The 20,945-nt window shown below is 39.5% G+C and overlaps 1 protein-coding gene across 4 annotated transcripts in view; it reads right to left on the reverse strand.

Annotated features, from left to right (window-relative positions):
- LOC144050046 (ephrin type-A receptor 6-like) overlaps positions 1-20,945 on the reverse strand; it is a 69,737-nt gene that overhangs the window by 11,087 nt on the left and 37,705 nt on the right. For all 4 annotated transcript variants that reach the window (XM_077562934.1, XM_077562935.1, XM_077562931.1 and 1 more), the window contains 2 exons: positions 11,874-12,029; positions 9,382-9,729 (listed from right to left, as the gene is read on the reverse strand). In XM_077562934.1, coding sequence (XP_077419060.1) covers positions 9,382-9,729; positions 11,874-12,029 — 504 coding nt within the window. The remainder of the gene's footprint in view (positions 1-9,381; positions 9,730-11,873; positions 12,030-20,945) is intronic.

The following is a 20,945-nucleotide window of genomic DNA, read 5'->3' on the forward strand; positions in this document are numbered from 1 at the left end:
CGGCTATAAACGTCAAATCCATTTCAACTATTTCTATTAGTTTAACATTTTTCCCCCACTTTTGTTAACAAGAGTATGGAAACCTAGAATTTTTTTACTGTACATTTAGAACATATTTAAATGAATTTATGGCAGTGAATGAGTTAATATATCCCATTTTGATGTATGCGAACGTTAAGTGCATATGCAGTAGTCAATACTGACAAAAAGTACAAAGAACACATCTAAAGCAAGAAGATTGACTGTAGTCTGCAAACATGTCCTAAGAAACCCACATCAGATATTATTCATTGATTGAAGTGGAATTTAAAGTGTTTCAGAGGTGCTTTCAGAACATCATTTTTGAAGCATCTTCAGACATGAGTAAAAAGTTTTCATGAATCAAAAATAAACACACACACACACACACAAAACAGTGCCGCTGGCACATACATATCGCAAACCCTCAGTCGCTATCCGAAAAATACAAATGGGATGACTCAGAGGATTCATCGGTGTTACATAATAATAGACTACAATTTAAAGATTGATACATTGTCTGCTGTAGCCATGTTAAAGTTTGCTAAGCACGTCACCACAGTTGCCAACCTTAACTTTTTGTGTTGATTTTTTATTTATTTTTTTAAACTAAGCTGCGAGAAAACCAAATATTTACCATCAATTATTCATAAAACCCTCACTAAATACAAGCAAACGAAAAGATCCAAGTGCAGCCTTGCCACGCAAGCTGTTCAGGAGTTTATGACTTGAATACGAATTCAGGCCTGGAGTGACATCTCTAAACAGCCATCATCATCTGCAGACGGAGATGACCGAGAAGATGCAAAAGGCCCAAAGCCAGAAATCAGCACTTTGAGAGAGGTGATGCATCACAGTAAGTCGCAGGCAGTGGGGGAGGGGGGGGCGCTACTTCACATCTTGTCCTGAAACGGAGATTTTCCAGCAGCAAGTCAACCCGACACGACGCTTCACAGTTCAGCAGCTACAACGCCGCAGCTATTTTTAAAGCAAAATCCAGCACGGAATGCAGAAGTTTGATGCTGACTGCTGCAAAATATGTTCGTGTGAGGTTTGCCCTGTATCGACTTTCTACAGGAGAAATTAGGACCATTCAGTAGGCTACTTATGACAAATAAAGATTGATTTTATTTAGAATTACTTTTTTGCAAAAAGGATGGTAGAAAAATAAAAAATATATATTACTTTAAATAAGCAAAATTAAGAAAATTTTACCTAAATTTACCTGTAAGATTTTGAAAAATAAGAAAAATAATACTAGGCCCATATCTTGAAAATTTTATTTTTAGACTAAAACCTTTTTTTTCAAACTGTAATATATAGAACTATTTTCTTAAAATATATACCTTATATTTATTTTGCCAGCTTAGCCTGACAGTCAAGCAAGGAGGTAAAAGGTCACATAATTATTGCCTTTTGTATTGCTAGGATTGAACCCACAACCTTCCAGCCTGGGGTTAGACACTCTACCACTAGACCACTGAGCTGACCACTGGAAAGAAGAAATATGAGTTTAGTAAATATAACAAAACCCCACAAACTGATTTTCACAAGAAAAATAGATAATAAAGAGCTATGTTGCTGTACTTTTAAGAAAAAAACAACTTATGAAACCCCAGTTCAGAGCCTTTGATGTTGATTAGTCATGTTAAAATATGGAAAACGTTTGTTTTAAGCCTCACAGTACTTCAAACTGGCTGTTAACACTCAATATCAAGACTGCTTGATTAAATAAGATAATTAAGTAATACATATCTTAAAATAAGCATTTTTTTTTATTTTAAGTAAAAAATAACTTGTAAGAGCAAAACAAGCACATTTAGGTTAAATTTAAGAAATGATATCCTACTTAAGATTTCAGTCTTTGCATGAATTGAAACTCATTCCTGCCAAAATGGGTCATTTACTGAAAGCAAACCAGTTGTTTTCCATTCCGCGTCGCAAGGCCTGATTATACACACATTTGCTGATGTCTGGTATTCTTGGTAACACACACCTCTCCTGTCGTGGAGGGAGGCGGTAACGGAGACGCGCAGCATCTCAGTCCGGTCGGGTGCTGCAGTTATTAATGGCTCGCTCGACACTATAAATACACGAGTGCAAAAAAAAAAAAAAAACGGACAAAAAAAAAACCTATTATCTAGTTATTTTGCTAATGTGGGTCACGTGAAATTAAATGAATGCTGTTCTTTAAAAAGTTTATCTGAATGCACCATAAATCACATCCAAAAGTGTGTGTTCAGAGCATTTTCAGATGAAAACAAATGCATGCTGCCTCAGACAATATCATTTATTTACATCTAACTCATATTTGGACTACTTTACGCAGAAAAAGACCGAGTCAAATTCTCTCTTTTTTTTCCCATCCTGAGGGAAACAGCTGCTCACGCTACAACCCTAAACGATCCTTTATTTCAATCAGATGCTAACTAGAACACACCTGACTTTGTTGTTGTTGATGTTTGTGATCACGTCCTGCAAACGCGATGCGCAACTATAGCTGGATGCTGAGGGGAGGAAATTTTTTTCCGTATCGTTTTCACATCAGTGTCCGCCCGTTTGCGAGGTCACGGGGGAGGGGGGGTGAGAGGCAACTCGCACCTCAGACCACCAATGGGCAATTTGGAGGGAAACGCCAGCACAGAACATGCAAACAAACATATCATAATAATGAAGCTTATCAAAAAAAATAGCACGCACGCACGCGCGCACGCATGCACACACACACACACACACACACATACCAAAAAAATAAAAAATAAAATAAATAAATAAATTTAAAAAAAAAAAGGGAGAACAATGATGATGACATGTCAAATGATCAATACTGAGCTCTCCCCGAAACAAAAAAAAAAAAATGAAGCTTATCAGCACGAAACACATTTTTCTGTCAATATGATCTCAAACAGAAAACCAATTAGCACTACACAAGTAAATACAACACACGACATTTTACAAAGACGCGAGATCAGATTGAAAATCCTCTCAGCAGGTGCATCACCCATCATGGTTTTGCTCAAATAAGCCACTGCAGTGATTTTCAGCGTGTCTGGGTAAATAAAAAGGCATCGCTCACACGGCTCGGTGGAGAAGAATTCCCTGCCAAAATCCACATTTCTCATCGCAGGGAACTGTTATGAATGTATCACCATGCATACATATCACCGCATTTTGAAATGTGGGGCCTTTTCGGTCCGAGGAGGTATGTTAGCTACAAAATCATTTCCATTTAACTTTATAGAGAAGAGAGAAAAATTCTCATATATACATACTGTATAGCATCCTGGAACTTTTACAGTTATGCACTATGCACTGCGCTGCACCCCCAAACACATAGTAGACTCGCAAAAAGCATGTCTAAGTTGCGGCGCAGGTGGTGCAATGCAGTTTTGGTGGATTAGATCAAGGCGCAGGCAGACATCGGGTCAATGAGTGGAGCCAACAGTTGAAAATGAAGAGCCTTTTGCCCTGGTTTTTATACTTTGCTGCCACCTGCTGGTCGTTTTTGTAATAACTATGCTATGCAAAAAAAAAAGTATAAATGTGTTTTTTTGACCATGGCAATATTTAAAATAGAACGTAAAATAGAGCAGAAAAAACCCGATATATTTATAATTTGAGGATAAATAGAAGAGTAATTTCCACACGGGGTATATAGACAGAGATAATAGTTGCGGTATATGGAAAGGACAGGAGGCGGAAAGGGAAGAAGAAGCGAATGAGCTGGGAGAGCTGTGAAGATGTCCCATGAGGTTGGATCTCTACAGCGCCTGAGCATATAAATAGATGTCGGCCTTATTCCCAACGGAAGGTTGATGAAAACAGAAGCGAGCCCACCAGAGGAAAGCAAGAAAGCGATGAGCAAAAGCGAGAAAATCCCCCCCCCCCGAATAAGGACAACACTGGAAAACAAAAAAAAAAAACACATGACCTCGTTAGTTGAAACTTTGGCCACATTTAACATGACATTACATTGCATATGTATGGCCTGGTTCCCACCTGGGATGAGCGTGTGTCCTGGGGGCTCTGAACACAAGTGGACAGCTGCAGCGCAGGTGCGAATGCATGCAGGATACACTCATGGCGAAATCAGGACTCGTATTTCATAATTCATGTTGAAATATATATTTTTTTGTATCTGTGTAATTGTGGCAATGCTTCCTGCATTCCCTCATTTGTCATTGGGATTTTTTATTCTTACTTATTATAGCATTTTATTCTCCTCGCTTTTTTAACACATATTACTTAATTCACGCCACCTTGGGAATATATTACCTGATTCCACATCACTTTCATTCATTTTCAATGGGGCTGACATTGAACTCCCACTTCCATACGTACGACTTCTCAACACAACTTTTCTTTTTATTCACTTGTCATTTAACTACTTATTAAAAATGTGTAATTTTCCCATAATTTACATTTACATTTTTTCATAAGCATTCAGCTTAGCATTAGGCTATTAGCATTCAGCTTCCAGCATTCCCACGCAATTTCTGCAGAAATTGTATTTATTCTGCCTCTCGAAAGATTATAGAATTTTAATCCAAGAATTCATATTTTTAATTGACATAAAGATTTGTTTAAACACATAAATGAAGGTATTAGGGGTGGGATTCTTTGAATGTCTCCCGATTCGATTCGATTCCGATTTTTGGGTCTGCGATTCGATTCAGAATCAATTTTCGCTTGGGAACGATTTTTGATTCAAAATGATTTGATTGACAATGATTTTCGCTCCAATCTATAGATGTGCAAGGAATTGTAATGATCTACTCCAGTCTGACTCGCTAATGCTAATTAGCGCGCTACTCGCGGCACTTTTATCACTCAAAAGAACGGCTCCACGCTGCAAAAAAACAACTTTTATTGGAATAACTTGGTCGTGACTTTTTCCTTCTACTCTCTAATGTGGCTACAACTTAACAGTGTATTAGACCGCGTGGAACCACACTGCCCCCAAGTGGCCAAATCGGGTACAACATGAACAGCGCTCCAAACAAAGTCACACACAGATAAAGGGAAGACAGTATAAAATTATTTAAATAAAATAGATTTTAGGAAATTTAAAATCTTCTGATTCTGAATCGTACTAAAAGAGAATCGTGATTCTTATGAGAATCGATTTTTTGGCCACACCCCTAGAAGGTATTATTATGCCGTCTCTGCGTGCCTTTGCGCAGTGCAGTGAAATTTGAGGGTTGAATATATCTTGAATAACGCTTTGCTGAGCAATAATGGAAGTATATTTAGAGCGAGCAGAGTGCTGTTCACCGTTCAATGCGTTCAAGCGATTGTCCTGCACTCTCTGCGTGCGCTGATGCATTGAGAAGTGTTACCATCAACCTAATAAACCAAAAGGAAATCAAAAAGAAACTTTCAACCAGGTTTGAATCATAACAGTGTCTACATATGCAAAGAGGCTTGTTGTTTCTTCCTGTGTTGCCTTCACTCCAGTTGGTGTGGTGGTAGAAAGTACAGCGTCTACATTTTTAGTATGCTGACCACATTGGAAAGCCAGATCAGACACATCACCCCTCTGGAATCAAAAACACTTGTCAAGCTGTCACTGTTCCATGTCTTTTGTTTCCGTCTGGATTCTTTCCAAACATGTCTAGTTTCACTTGACTCAACTCCAGGAAGGGAACCATAGTAATTGTCTCCATCTACAGGGGCGGGGCTAGACGATTAGTCATTATTGGGCAATCGAGACAAGGAATGGAATGGGAAAGACACAGATTTGGTTCAGTGACATAAATTATGTCAAAAAAAGTTATATTTCAAGCCTAAACTACAAACTGCAAACATTCCCTTACATTGAGATGCTATATGCATTATTTATTGAGCGACAGAAAATTAGCTGGCGAAGGATCCTGGAGGTTAAATGCTGCTCTCTGTAACAATTTGCCCAAAAATATCTTTATCACAGCCTTTTTATTTGACCATTTATGACTAGGGATGTAACGATAGAGGCAATATCGTGATATTAAAAGCGCCACGATATTAACTCATTCACTGCCATTGACGACTATAGACGTCAAAAATTCATGTGAACTATTTCTATTAGTTTTCTATTATTTTTTTCATTTCATAATTTTTTTTTAATGAAAACCTAGATTTTTTTTAAAATTATCATGCGATTAATTACGATTAAATGCCCTTTATTTTTAATTATTCTTTTAAACCGAATATTTCAGAATCCAGCTAGAGTCGTGAGGTTGTCAGGAGACCCGAGGAAGGATCAAAGAAAAGAAAGGAAAGTGAAATCTACCCACCGGGTTACCAACCAAAATCTTCATCAAAATCAGAGGACACATATTCACCCACATACAAAAAATAAATAAAAATACAAAAAAATATATATATATAAAAAATATATATATATATATAAAAATATATATATATATATAAATATATATATATATATAAAAATTTAAAAAAGGAGAGCAATGATGATGACATGTCAAATCGGTAAAATTACCGAATGAACAATACGGAGCTCTCCAGAATTTAAAAAAAAAAAAAAAATCAGAGGATTTTTAACAATTTCCAATTTAGAAATGGCTCCAAACTATGCCTCGATTATTCAAATAGTTGTCGATTAATTTGATAAGAGATTACTTGCTGATTAATTGATTCATTTTGACAGCTCTATCTGGGGATTTGCTTTTCAATCGTGTAAAGCACTTTTAGGTGCATTTTTTTTTTGTATGAAAATTGCTACATAAATATCGATTGATTGATTTCTTGAAACCTTAAAAATCACACGCTAACGTGTGACTGTTCGCTCGTCCCTTCAAATTTTGGCCCTCGTGAAAGATTTCTCGAGCTATCTGCTTTCATTCCAAGCGCGGAGCTTCCTGAAAAGGAGCCTCCTTCTCACCGGACGCACTTAATTCACAAGACGATGTCATCATTCTTCATCCTGCTGTCAGATTGAAATATCAATTACACTTGAACTCTCTCTCTCTCTCTCGTTTCTCACTTCCCTAACTTTCAATAATGGAATGAAACCATTTTCATCTGCTTTTCAATTTCACGATGTGCACAGGGTGACTCCATATAAAAATCAAGTGGGAAAATACAGAGAGCGTATATACAGTATAAGGTCGGTATGCTAATAAAGAAAGCAGGTGGGCTGCTGTCTTACTACACATGCAAAGTGTAGGCGGTGAGCGCAAAGGTGTCAATGCCTGAATGTGTGTGCGTGTGTGTGTGTGTGTGTGTGTGTGTGTGTGTGTGTGTACAGTATGTCAATTGAGTAGAGGCAGTTTGACAAGTTAATCCTTTCTCGGCACCCTAATGGGAACATCCCCCCGGGCCGCTTCTCCTCTCCAGAGATTATTTTGCATCCCAACTTCCTCCTGTCAGTCTGGCGGCCTCAGGATGGTTTGTGACACGCATACCCTGACATCTGGTTTCCATATGACGACAACCCCAAAAGCAGAAGATTTCAGTTTGGAAAAATACAAAAATACCTTCTTATCTTACAAGGGCAAATTCAGGACAATTGGAATCTCGGTGCGGTATTGTTTCCCCCCCCCCCCCCTCAAAATAAATGGATCGTTAGTAAAGCTGATGAAAGTATGCAAAAACAACTGAGATATTAAAAGGTAAACTTTAACTCTCTAAAGCGGATCTAAATTATTTTTTTGCCTATTCTTGCAAACAAGAAATAAAAAAAAGTGCAATAGTAACATGTACTGTATATGCAACCTTTATAATTTATTCATCAACTCTCCATCTTTTCCGCAGTTTATGCTGATCTATCAATTATTCAATCTATATTTGCCTCCGCGGAATAGAGAGTTCAAATTTCCCGTGAACTTTGGGTTCCTAATTCAAGGCCAAGACGAGGCAGCGGTGAGGATCGCACACCGCTGATGACCTCGGACCAGCGGGGATCTGCAAATGAAGACAAAGTTCGACGCCGCAACGACCGAGCCGAGCGGCAAAATGGGCTTCACCTTTTGACATTATCAGCACAAAACAGAAAGAGAAACTCGGCTAACTAAAACATAAACCTCCAGAGGCCAAGTGTGGCTCCACGACAAATACCTAAATGTCTGCCGGCATACATACAGTATGTCACAGAAAAAGATGTTAACATGAATATTCATGATTGTGATTTCTATGCTATCTAAAATGATGACCCAGTTTTGCAGGCACGTTTGTATTACACCCAATGTGGAATATTTTGTAATTGAGTGTGCAGTGCGCATTTTGGCAGTGATTGGATGGAGATTTGCACACCCAAAAAATAAAAAATAAAATAAAATAAAATATATGCATATATATATAAATTATATTGTTTCATTCCCTGCTAAATTGAAAAGTGTTTTTTTTTCTTTATCCACTATGCCATTTTTTCTGATATTTAAAAATAAACAAAAATTACAAATTAATTACCATAATTTCTTTCTCCCAACATGCCAATTTTTGGGGTATTTAAAAATAAACTAAAATCACAAATGAATTATCATAATTTCTTTATCCCACCATGCCAATATTTCTTGTATTTAAAAATAAACTAAAATCACAAATTAATGACCATAATTTGTTTATCCCACCATGCCAATTTTTCTGGTATTTAAAAATCAACTAAAATTGCAAATTAATGACCATAATTTCTTTATCTCACCATGCCAATTTTTGGGGTATTTAAAAATAAACTAAAATCACAAATTCATGACCATAATTTCTTTATCCCACTATGCCAATTTTTCTGATATTTAAAAATAAACTAAAATCACAAATTAATTACCATAATTTCTTTATCCCACTATGCCAATTTTTCTGGTATTTAAAAATAAACAAAAATCACCAATTTATTACCATAATTAATTTTTTCCCAACATTCCAATTTTTCTGGTATCTAAAAATAAACTAAAATCACAAATGAATTACCATAATTTCTGGACAATAAGCCGCTACTTTTCCCCACACTCGGAACCCTACGTTTTTTTTTTTAAAACTGATGAGCTTTATGCCGCCATTAGATTTATTAATAGTCTCGCCACATCTGACTAATGAAATTACCAAACACGTCACAATGGACCAATGGAAGTGTCCGAGTCTGAGCTCATATTGAATTTTGATATCAGTCATTTACGTAATTCAGTGGGAGGCTTGGATGATGAAATCTTTTTACCAGAACTGGCCACATGCAAAGAGCGAAGCGTGAAAGTGGCACAGTGATGGCATATGGAGTAGCGAGGTTCAACTCCCTGACTGTTTTTGTCATTCCAGCTATGACATTTAATTTCAGTTTGTGTTTTTGTTGTTAAAACTATCAATGACACTTTTCTACTGAACTTCCCAAAGACAATCAAACAAACCCCTGGCTTCAAAAGCGACACTCACCTGCTTGGTGTGTATTGACGGTGACGTTTATCAGCGCGCGTGCAGCCACACTGAGCCCAGATACGCCATTCAGCGCCTCCACCAGGAAGGTGTAGTTGGCGGGTGTTGCGAAATCCAGTACGGCCACCGAGATCCCGGTCAGACCCAACGGCCGCGGGATGAATCTCAGGTCTGGCTCGCAAGGGTCGCACTGCATCCCGCCGCCGCCGCCGTCGCCGTCGCAGCGCTGGCACAGGACGTTGTAGGTGATGTCGCTGCGACCTCCCGTGTCACTCGGAGGCATCCACTGCAGGAAAAGGGCGGTGTCGTTGATTAACGACACCAGGTTCCTGGGTGCCGAGGGAGGCCCTGCCGGGAAAAAAGAAAATATGTGCAGTGGTATTACAATGTGTTTGAATTAGGGGTGTCAGGTCATTACATTTTGTAATCGTAATTCATCGCATGACTTCAATAGTTGACTCACGATTAATTGCACATTTTATATCTCTGTTCTAAATGTGCAATAAAATGTTAAGTTTTCATATTCTTGTTAACATAAAAGTGGAAAAATGCTCAACTAACAGAAATGTGGCTTCATCTTTTAGTAGCCTAATTGATACAGTAATTTCATAATAATTCATGAAATGGAGTTAAAATTAACTCATTGACTGCCATTGACGGCTACAGACGGCAAAAATTCATTTGAACTATTTCTACTAGTTTAACATTTGTTTCCACTTTTGTTAACTAAAGTATGAAAACATAGAATTTTTTATTGTACATTTAGAACAGACATAACATTTGTGATTAATCATGAGTTAACTATTGAAGTCATGCGGTTAATTACGATTAAAAATTGTAACCGCCTGATGCCCCTAAGTTTTAATAATTTTTTTTTCTTTTTTAAAATCGCATCAGGCGATTATTATTTTTTAAATTTTACTTAATCGCTTGATTTCAATAGTTAACTCACGATTAATCACAAGTTATATCACACGTTATATCTGTTGTAAATGTACAAAAAAAATTTCTAGGTTTTCATACTCTTGTTAACAAAAGTGGAGAATTTTTTTCAACTAATAGAAATAGTTTAAATGATTTTTTTTACATCGATACCCGTCAATGGCAGTCAATGAGTTAAAAAGATGTACTGTAAAAAAAATGGGTGTGATGTAGATTTGTGTTGATGTCATTTTCTGCCACTAGATGGCATAATTGCATTTGTAAGATGTTGGTGACAGCTTAGTGCATTTTTCTTTTGCCTTTCTCTCTTGCTTTTTTCTTTTCCTGAAAACATCACATATAAGGCACATAAAATAACTCCCAAAAGTGAATACACCCCTCCAATGTCTTTTCATGGGACAAACACAATGAAAAGTAGTCAGTGTACAGTTTATACGACAGCGTAAATGCCTTCCTGTTCCGTCTAAATAACCCCAAATACAGCCATCAATAGCTATAATCCTGGCAACAAAAGTGAGCACACCCTTCAGTGAAAATGTCCATATTAGCACAGTTAATCATTTTCCCCTCCCCAGTGTCAAATGACTCAGTTTGCTCATGACAACCAGGCTGATGGCATGGATTACTGCAACCATGTCCTGTGGTCTGATGAGACCAAGACACACTAATATGGTTCAGATTCAAAGTGTTATTTTTGATATTGGGCAATTTCACTTAGGGGTGTACCTACTTTTGTTGCCAGGTTTTTAGCTATTATTGGCTGCATTTTGAGCTATTTTGATGAAACAATAAATACAGTGTTTTATATATATATATATATTTACATTGCTTGTCAAGTGTCATTTCTTCAGTGCTGTCCTATGAAAGGATATTATTAAATGTGAACTCCCTTTTTGGGAAACGCTGTCAAGAGACAGACAAGCATTCACATTTGCATTCACACGGTCCACTGAAGTCAGATGACGGCGAACCACGACACTGTCAGTAAATACACTTACAACCTAAGCGGCGAAAACTGGAAAGGTGACGATAATGATGAAATGACCTGCAATTCGCACTTTTTATTGAAACTCAAGACGACTTTGAACATTTTTTATTTTTTTTTAAGTAGGAAGGTGTTTACAGGAACGGTGTGCCGAGGAGGTTCTGGTATCAATCTATTCACACTCTCAAAAATAAAAACAAAAGCCTTTGAGCATTCAGCAGTCTAATTTTAAACCGAAAAATGCATCTTACTTGGTGATGAAGTATCTTCTTTGGCAAAGTGAATACAACTAAAGCAGCAAGTGCGTACTTAAGTGCCATGTGTGGGTGAGCTGGTGGGTGGCGGTCAGAAGATTCTGTATTTTTTATTCCAGCATTGCAGGAGCCAATTACAAAGAGATTTATAAAAAAAAAAAAAACATGAACTCATGCAGAGCTTATGATGAAGCCGCATATTTACATTGTTTGCAATTCTAGTGATGTGAAACATGGAAAGCACAAACATAAAGCAGGTGGAGGGATTATTGTTTGATTCACAATTTTGCAGCTACTTAAACGGTACCTACTTGTACAGGCTGTGGTCGAGGGGTCCTTGTTAGCCCTGTAGAAGCCTTTTTCACAGTGACACATGGTGGCGGCCTGGTCGTGGCTGGCGCTGTGCAGAGGACACTGCGAGCATTTCATGTTCCCGGCATACGGCTTGAAGAAACCAGGCTTACATGCTGGGAAATTAGGAGAAGCGGAGGAGAACATCAGGCAGAAAAATTTAATTAAAAAACAACAACATTCGGTTCAGGCGATTATTCTTTTTTTAATTTTACTTAATCGCTTGATTTCAATAGTTAACTCACGATTAATCACATGTTATATCTGTTGTAAATGTACAATATTTTTTTCTAGGTTTTCATACTCTTGTTTACAAAAGTGGAGATTTTTTTTTTTAAACTAATAGAAATAGTTTAAATTAATTTTTGACGTCTATACCCGTCAATGGCAGTCAATGAGTTAAAAGGATGTACTGTAAAAAAAAAATTGGTATAATGTTGATTTGTGTTGATGTCATTTTTCTGCCACTAGATGGCATAATTGCATTTGTAAGATGTTGGTGACAGCTTAGTGCATTTTTCTTTTGCCTTTCTCTCTTGTTTTTTCTTTTCCTGAAAACATCACATAGAAGGCACATACAGTACAATAACTCCTAAAAGTGAATACACCCCTCCAATGTCTTTTCATGGGACAAAAAGTAAGAAATGACACATTTACACAATGAAAAGTAGTCAGTGTACAGTTTAGATGACAGCGTAAATGCCTTCCTGTTCCTTCTAAATAAATTTCATGTTCCCGGCATACGGCTTGAAGAAACCAGGCTTATATGCAGTAAACTTGTACATGTACACGTTTGTTGACGTTTTGTTGAATATTTCCATAAAAAATTATGTTTAAAAATCGATTCGGCCGCATATCGAATCGATTCGAGAATTGCTCACTGTAATATCGCGATATATTGCTGAATCGATTTTTTACATCATTTACATTATTTCACATGAAAACGGTCCCAAATGATATTTTTATCATGCTGGCGTTCTTCTTCTAATGTTAGCAGCACTTCCGTTTTACCGCCAAATGTGTGCACATTGCACAGCAACAAGCAGCTTTCAGAGACACGCCAGCAACTTTATGAACGGACTTGCAACATCAAATCTGATGCCTCCGTATCGATACGTGTTATTGTTAACAATATAATCCCGTATCCATTTTTTTTTAGCACACCCTTTAGTGTGTTGTGGCAAAATTCTAAGAAAAAAAGTTCACTCAGCTAATTAACTCTGCAGAACCCAAGAACCCTTTTCTTTTTTGGAAAATTATGAATTATACATTAAATGACTGCTATAAATTCACTGAACACCAAAATATATGTTTTTTTCAATTTTAACCCTTTATTCCCTAATTTAGGATTAGGGCGAAATTTGAAATTTTGAAATTTGTCCCGGGGGAGGCGGGGGACATTGAGTCCGAGTGGACCATGTTCCGCGCTTCAATTGTTGAGGCGGCCGATCGGAGCTGTGGCCGTAAGGTGGTTGGTGCCTGTCGTGGCGGCAATCCTCGAACCCGCTGGTGGACACCAGCGGTAAGGGATGCCGTCAAGCTGAAGAAGGAGTCCTATCGGGCCTTTTTGGCCTGTGGGACTCCGGAGGCTGCTGACGGGTACCGGCTGGCCAAGCGGAATGCGGCTTTGGCGGTCGCTGAGGCAAAAACTCGGGCATGGGAGGAGTTCGGTGGGGCCATGGAAAACGACTTCCGGACGGCTTCGAGGAAATTCTGGTCCGCCATCCGGCGTCTCAGGAGAGGAAAGCAGTGCACCGTTAACACTGTGTATAGTGGAGACGGAGTGCTGTTGACCTCGACTCGGGACGTCGTGAACCGGTGGGGAGAGTACTTCGAAGACCTCCTCAATTCCACCAACACGCCTTCCTTTGAGGAAGCAGGGTCTGGGGACTCTGAAGTGGGCTCCCCTATCTCTGGGGTCGAAGTCGCCGAGGTGGTTGGAAAGCTTCTCGGTGGCAGGGCCTCGGGGGTGGATGAGATCCGCCCGGAGTTCCTGAAGGCTCTGGATGTTGTGGGGCTGTCGTGGTTGACACGTCTCTGCAGCATCGCGTGGACATCGGGGACGGTGCCTCTGGATTGGCAGACCGGGGTGGTGGTTCCCCTTTTTAAGAAGGGGGACCGGAGGGTGTGTTCCAACTTTAGAGGGATCACACTCCTCAGCCTCCCAGGTAAGGTCTATTCAGGGGTGCTGGAGAGGAGGGTCCGTCGGGAGGTCGAATCTCGGATCCAGGAGGAGCAGTGTGGTTTTCGTCCCGGCCGTGGAACAGTGGACCAGCTCTACACCCTCAGCAGGATCCTCGAGGGTGCGTGGGAATTCGCCCAACCAGTCCACATGTGCTTTGTGGACTTGGAGAAGGCGTTTGACCGTGTACCTCGGGGAGTTCTGTGGGGGGTGCTTCGGGAGTATGGGTTACCGAGCCCCCTGATACGGGCCATTCGGTCCCTGTACGACCGATGTCAGAGTCTGGTCCGCATTGCCGGCAGTAAGTCGAATTTGTTTCCGGTGAGGGTTGGACTCCGCCAAGGTTGCCCTTTGTCACCGATTCTGTTCATAACTTTTATGGACAGAATTTCTAGGCGTAGCCGAGGCGTTGAGGGGGTCCGGTTTGGTGGCCTCAGCATTGCATCTCTGCTTTTTGCAGATGATGTGGTGCTGTTGGCTTCTTCAAGCCGTGACCTCCAGCTCTCACTGGAGCGGTTCGCAGCCGAGTGTGAAGCGGTTGGGATGAGGATCAGCACCTCCAAATCCGAGACCATGGTCCTCAGTCGGAAAAGGGTGGAGTGCCCTCTCCGGGTCGGGGAGGAGGTCCTGCCCCAAGTGGAGGAGTTCAAGTATCTTGGGGTCTTGTTCACGAGTGAGGGTAGGTTAGAGCGGGAGATCGACAGGCGGATCGGTGCAGCGTCTGCAGTGATGCGGACGCTGTATCGGTCCGTTGTGGTGAAGAAGGAGCTGAGCCGAAAGGCGAAGCTCTCGATTTACCGGTCGATCTACGTTCCTACCCTCACCTATGGTCACGAGCTGTGGGTCGTGACCGAAAGAACAAGATCCCGGATACAAGCGGCCGAAATGAGTTTCCTCCGCAGGGTAGCCGGGCTCTCCCTTAGAGATAGGGTGAGAAGCTCGGTCATCCGAGAGGGACTCAGCGTCGAGTCGCTGCTCCTCCACGTTGAGAGGAACCAGTTGAGGTGGCTCGGGCATCTGGTTCGGATGCCTCCTGGACGCCTCCCTGGGGAGGTATTCCGGGCATGTCCTACCGGCAGGAGGCCCCGGGGACGACCCAGGACACGCTGGAGAGACTATGTCTCTCGGCTGTCCTGGGAACGCCTTGCGGTCCCGTCGGATGAGCTGGCTGAAGTGGCTGGGGAGAGGGAAGTCTGGGCTTCCCTGCTAAAGCTGCTGCCCCCGCGACCCGACCCCGGATAAGCGGAAGAAGACGGACGGACGGACGGACGAAATTTGACCCTTTTGGGATTTAGGGGTATCATTTCGAAAAATCTGAATAACAAAAACTGTCAGTAAACTATTTAGAATTTAAGAAAAATAATCAATTAAATACACAGCTACATTGAACAATATAATTTTTTTGTTTTATTTGTTGCATTTTAGCCATCTTGTCACCACCACTCTGGCTCATGTAAGTGCAATATTCATCCACTAGATGGCCCCATGCAGGGGTCAGAAGTGGCACTCTGGACTTTTGAAGTTAAATTTGTAAAAAAAAAAAAAGAAGAAAAAAAAAGGTCTTTGTTATTTGAGTAGCAGAATTTATAGGGGTCAAATTTGACCCCGTGGGTTGTCCAGCTTTTATTTAAATAGAAAAAAATGTGCACTGAAGCCTAAACAAATCCAGTTAAAATTCAGTTTACTGTGCGTGATTGTGTGGGAAAATGTGATATCCCGCAGTGTTTGTGGCGCATGCTGAAGATGACTTTCTGGTAAGCGCGGAGTGAGAATTTGGACATTCACATGAGGTTTGCACGAGCAAAACACATCCAGTTAAAAAGCTAATATGCTTCTTAACTTTTGGCAAATTCCCTTGACAACCTTTTTTTTTTTTACAACCCAGCAAACTGAGCGGCAGATTGACAATGTTTTGCTGCAGGAAGCCCAAAGTTTTTGTTGACAACTTCTTTTGGAAGGCGTTATAACGGAATGTATAAAAGGCCTGCTGCATGCTCCGCAGTCAGGCTAAACCTTGAAAATCTGATGTAAAATTCATAGCAGTCCATCTGAATATTGCAAGGATATTTTACTGGGAGCCACAAATATCCATCCCATGATGCTGATGTTTTCGACACGCAGCGTAGAACAAAACCCGGTCAGAAATACCGGAATGACTGTGAATATTCTCTCTGGAGAAAAAAAAGTGATTGACAGAGAAATGTTTTCAAGACGTAGTTACCAGTTTATTTATCGGCGGTATTGGCTTATTTCATACGTAAAAACTCAAACGCTCCATAAATAATAGTGTAGACGACCCTCACGTTTCAAAACATTTCGTATTATAATTGATGTTTTCATGCACATTAAAAAGCTGTTAGCATAATAATAACCTGACATTAAGACCTATTTTACTCCAAATATATCCACATATTTATTATGGGTCATTCTCAGACACATTTTCCTTCGGTTCTCTTTCATTTTTTTTCCATTTCCTCCACCAAGCCCTCCTTTCCTATCACATCATTTTTCTCGGCCACAATTTCCACCTTTTTTGATATTTTCCATCAGAAGACAGGAAAAAAAACAAAACCATTGTGGATTAATTCCTTATCTTATCTTGGCAGACAAATAGACCACTAATATTGCAGGCACGGTTAATTTAGTCAGAAAATGACGGTACATAAACTGTAGGTTATATAATTATGCATCTAAAAAAAAACACACAATGAAAAACATACAAATGAATTCATGAATAATTATTTCATCATTACATGGATTCATTCGTAGATGATTTTCTTGATGCTGGAAAGGTGGGCATTCCATCGATATTGACGGACGGTCCGTCCATCCATTCATCACGGACACCCATTTCTTTGACGATTGACGGGAAACTTAGAAAAATTGACGGACAAAGTATCGACGGGAGAGCGTTTGCTCGTCGATGTAATCTTCAATAAATTTGGCAATCCGTCAATGACGGACGGTCCATTTTGCTGACGGATTGACAGAACATTGATGGATGCCCACTTTGAATGACGGAAACATTAACCATCTGTTCATAGTAAACTAACACGCGTGTACTGTACACCTAACTGGGGATGCACGATAATGCTATTTTCAACCGATATCGATAAAGCAATCATTTAGAAAGGGCCGATAAGTAACTCGATAATTGTTTGCAAAATTAACTTGAATACAAATATACTTTTGAGTCCTACTATTACGCTAACATAGACAAATACATGTAAACATTGTGTAAAGCACCATGAAGCAGAACTTTATTGATATCTCATTTTGAGTTTGCCAAAACAAAACAAGTCATGTTTTAAAAATTCAACAACAACAAAAGATCAGGTTTATTTGTTTGACGGCAAATTGGTCGATAAGTGCCGATAATTATCGGCCACCGATATTATCGTGCGTCCCTACCCCTAACCATGAAGTCCGCAAAAGAACTATCGTGTGCATTTTATTCATTGATTATTTACCTACTACGTCATGCAACAAAAGATCGGCAAGTTCCAGGGGCGTCAAACATACGGCCCGTGGGCCTGATTCGGCCCGCAAAGGGGTTTAATCCGGCCCGTAAAACGATTCTGGAAAGTAAAAAAAAAAATTGTAATGTCGGACCAATTAATCAGCCGGCCGCAATCAAAACATATAAATCCCCAATTTCACAAGCGGTCCTCAGATGAGCAATGCAACTTCGTCCTGGATGTCATTATTTTACACACAACCTGACGTGATGTTTGTTTAAAAAATAAAATCATAGACTGACATAATAAACCCGTTAAATATGACACAAATTCAATTACTTGCAGCACAAATACACATGACAAGGATTAACGTCCTTATGACTTCATTAACTGCGTCACAAAATGCATTCTGGGAACACTATATATGCAAAACAGGTAGATTGAACACATCCGGAACTCAAGTGTTGCACTCGTGTTATTTTTTGGAACAATATGATTGCAGTTGAGCTCCGTAATTTAGGGCTGGCCCACAAATGGCGAAACTCAATATTTAATTGACGGCAATCGTTTTGAAGTTATATAGCATTTTTTTACCGATCCGGCCCACACTAATATATTTTCCTCCATGCAGCCCCTGAGCTAATATGAGTTTGACAGTTTATTCCCAATATCGGTCCGATAATTATCGTGCATCCCAAATCAAAAGTACAAGGACAAACGTGAGACCGAGAAAGTAAATGTACAAACAAGGTGTCAATGATTTAAGCATCTGCATCCGCGCTGAGACAAGTACTCAAAATCACGCCCCCGTGCGCACTCCTAATGAGAAAAGCTATTTTGTAATGTCACCCAGTCGCTGACCATTCAACCATACTCATTTGCATGTTACATCCGGCCTACGTTGAGGTTGTGCCAAAGGCGAGAAACAGATCTGAGTTTGCAGCTGTTTGTTGCACTCGGCTAGAAGCTACGAAGATCACCTTCAGAAAACAATTTCAATCCAATTTGTTCACTATCTACTTCCAAGCCATTTTATAAGCCAGGGCATTCTTATTCATGAAAGGCACAATTTAAAAAAAAAAAAAGTATTCACAATGCAAACCAATAGTAGCCTCATAAATAAATAAATAAATGCAAATTTGCTTAAGAGGGTAGAAACTTCTTTAATGGAGGTGAGAGCATAATGTGCCTCCTAAATATAATTTAGATTGACTAACTTGCTTTTTTTCTTTCTTTCTTTTTTTTTCACCTAAAACCTATTAAAAAAAATCCCAAAATGATTGACTAACTTGCTGTTGCTCTGTCAATCTGTGAACGAGTTTAAGGTTCCAAATGAACCGATAACAAGAAACGACTGGACGTGTATTCGTTTGGAGTAATTGGACAAATTATGCAGCGACAAAGGGGGCAGCTCATAACCGGATTTGGACACCCCTGCGGTTTAAACTGTCTAATGAAGTCACTTATGGTGCAATCATAACATTGTTTACTGTGAAATCGTGGTTACAAAGGTAATGCGTGAAAACGGCGAGACGTTCATGGACAGTGACAACGCACCGATTAAACGAGACCACCTGCAGGGGGGGGGGGGGACGCTCATCACGCGCATTCGCACGAATGGAACGACACACTCGATAAGAGTTGGAAGTTTTCTCTTGGCTTTTTTTGCTTGTCAGAAACAGATGGAGCCGGAAAGTGTGTTTACTCCGCTGGTCTCCCGGCTTTGATATGCAGATGGAGAGTTCACAGAGAATGAGTGATGCTCCAGTCTGGGGAGGGACGGCGTTCCGGGTCGGAGTAAACACAGCCCGTAATGGACAATGACTCCGATACGACTAAAAGAATGTATTGATTTCCTCATGGCTCATCCAAGCTAATCAATCGGCGGGCCTCGAGGCACAAGAGGTGAGCAGATGTGCGGAATAAGTGAGGTCAACTGACGAGGAAGAGGAAGAAAGCGTAGGTTTGATTGCGCAACTTTGGGAATCGGCGCCAACGTTCATCGAGGTGTGTTTCTTATACGGTTGTCAATCAGTTTTCGGGGGTGATAATGTTCCAAGCCCTCCCGCCATGGGCAGAGGTGAATCCGTCAATGACGGGCATCCGTCGGAAAATTGACCAACTAAGAATTGCCGGATTGATGATTACAATGAGTTTCAATTTGAAATATTGACAGCTTGACTTTTTTTTTCTCTCCTGGAGAGCTCAGTATTATTCATTCGGTAATTTTACCGATTTGACATGTCATCATCATTGCTCTCTGTCATTTTTTGTTGTTTTTTTTAATTAAAAAAAATAAATAAAATTTTTCTTTATTTTTTTTTAATTTTCTTTTAAAATTTTTTTTTTAATTAATTATTTTTTAAAAAAAATTTTTTGTATGTGGGTGGGAATGTGTATGTGCGTGCGTGTGAGTGTGTATTCATTAGTTCACCTAAAACCTATTAAAAAATCCCATACCGTTCACCCAAACCGAACACTTCCAGCCAGAGTCGTGAGGCCGTCAGGAGACCCGAGGAAGGACCAAAGAATATATTTGACATATTGACAATATTGACAGCTTGACAAAGACGGAAGGTTTGTCCCGACTGGTGATAATTGCCAAATGATGGACGCTCAAAATTCATTGACACCTTTGGTGATAGGTGAATTTCCCTTAAGTAGAGTTTCCCTCCCCAATCCTACCTCTACATTTCGAAACACTTGTCACACTTCATAAATGTAAATTTAAGGGATGGACCGATAATCGGCCGATTAGCGGTGCCGATGTCGGGCATTTTGATGAATATCGTTATCGGCCTTTTTTAAAAAAAAATCTGACGGCCGATAAAAGCTAAATCTAAAACCATTTTAATCTCAGGGTCCTATTTATTGAAATTTTCAGTTAACTTTATAAGCGATGCTGCTGACTTTGGGAACCTTCTAAACATTTTGTTTTTGTTCGACATTAAAATGCGAAAGTTTAAAATTTCATGTATTTTTAAATTTTAGGAAAAAATATTTTTTGTATTAAACTATAGAGAGCTATGGATTTAAATGTTTAAATTTCTATTTAACATTTTATTAGAAATTTAAAAGGACTGTCTATTTTTGAAGATTAAAAAAAATAAACTTCTACATTTTGAAAAGTCTTAAAAATTGTTCGATAAACATGCTTGAATTAAGACATTACAAAGTGGAGATTGGCATTTCTATTTTAAAAAAAATTCTTTTCTCCCCTTTTTACTGAAAATGAATATCAGCTCTAAATATCGGTTATCAGCCTTCTTGACTACTAATAATCAACATTGGTATCGGCGCTGAAAAAAAAAATATCGGTCCATCTCAAGTAATTTTAAGCATGCTAAATATAGAATCAATACCAAGCTTCTGATGAAGTTTTTCTTTTTAAT

Source organism: Vanacampus margaritifer, chromosome 4 (genome assembly GCF_051991255.1).
Source record: "Vanacampus margaritifer isolate UIUO_Vmar chromosome 4, RoL_Vmar_1.0, whole genome shotgun sequence".
Taxonomy (NCBI): domain Eukaryota; kingdom Metazoa; phylum Chordata; class Actinopteri; order Syngnathiformes; family Syngnathidae; genus Vanacampus; species Vanacampus margaritifer.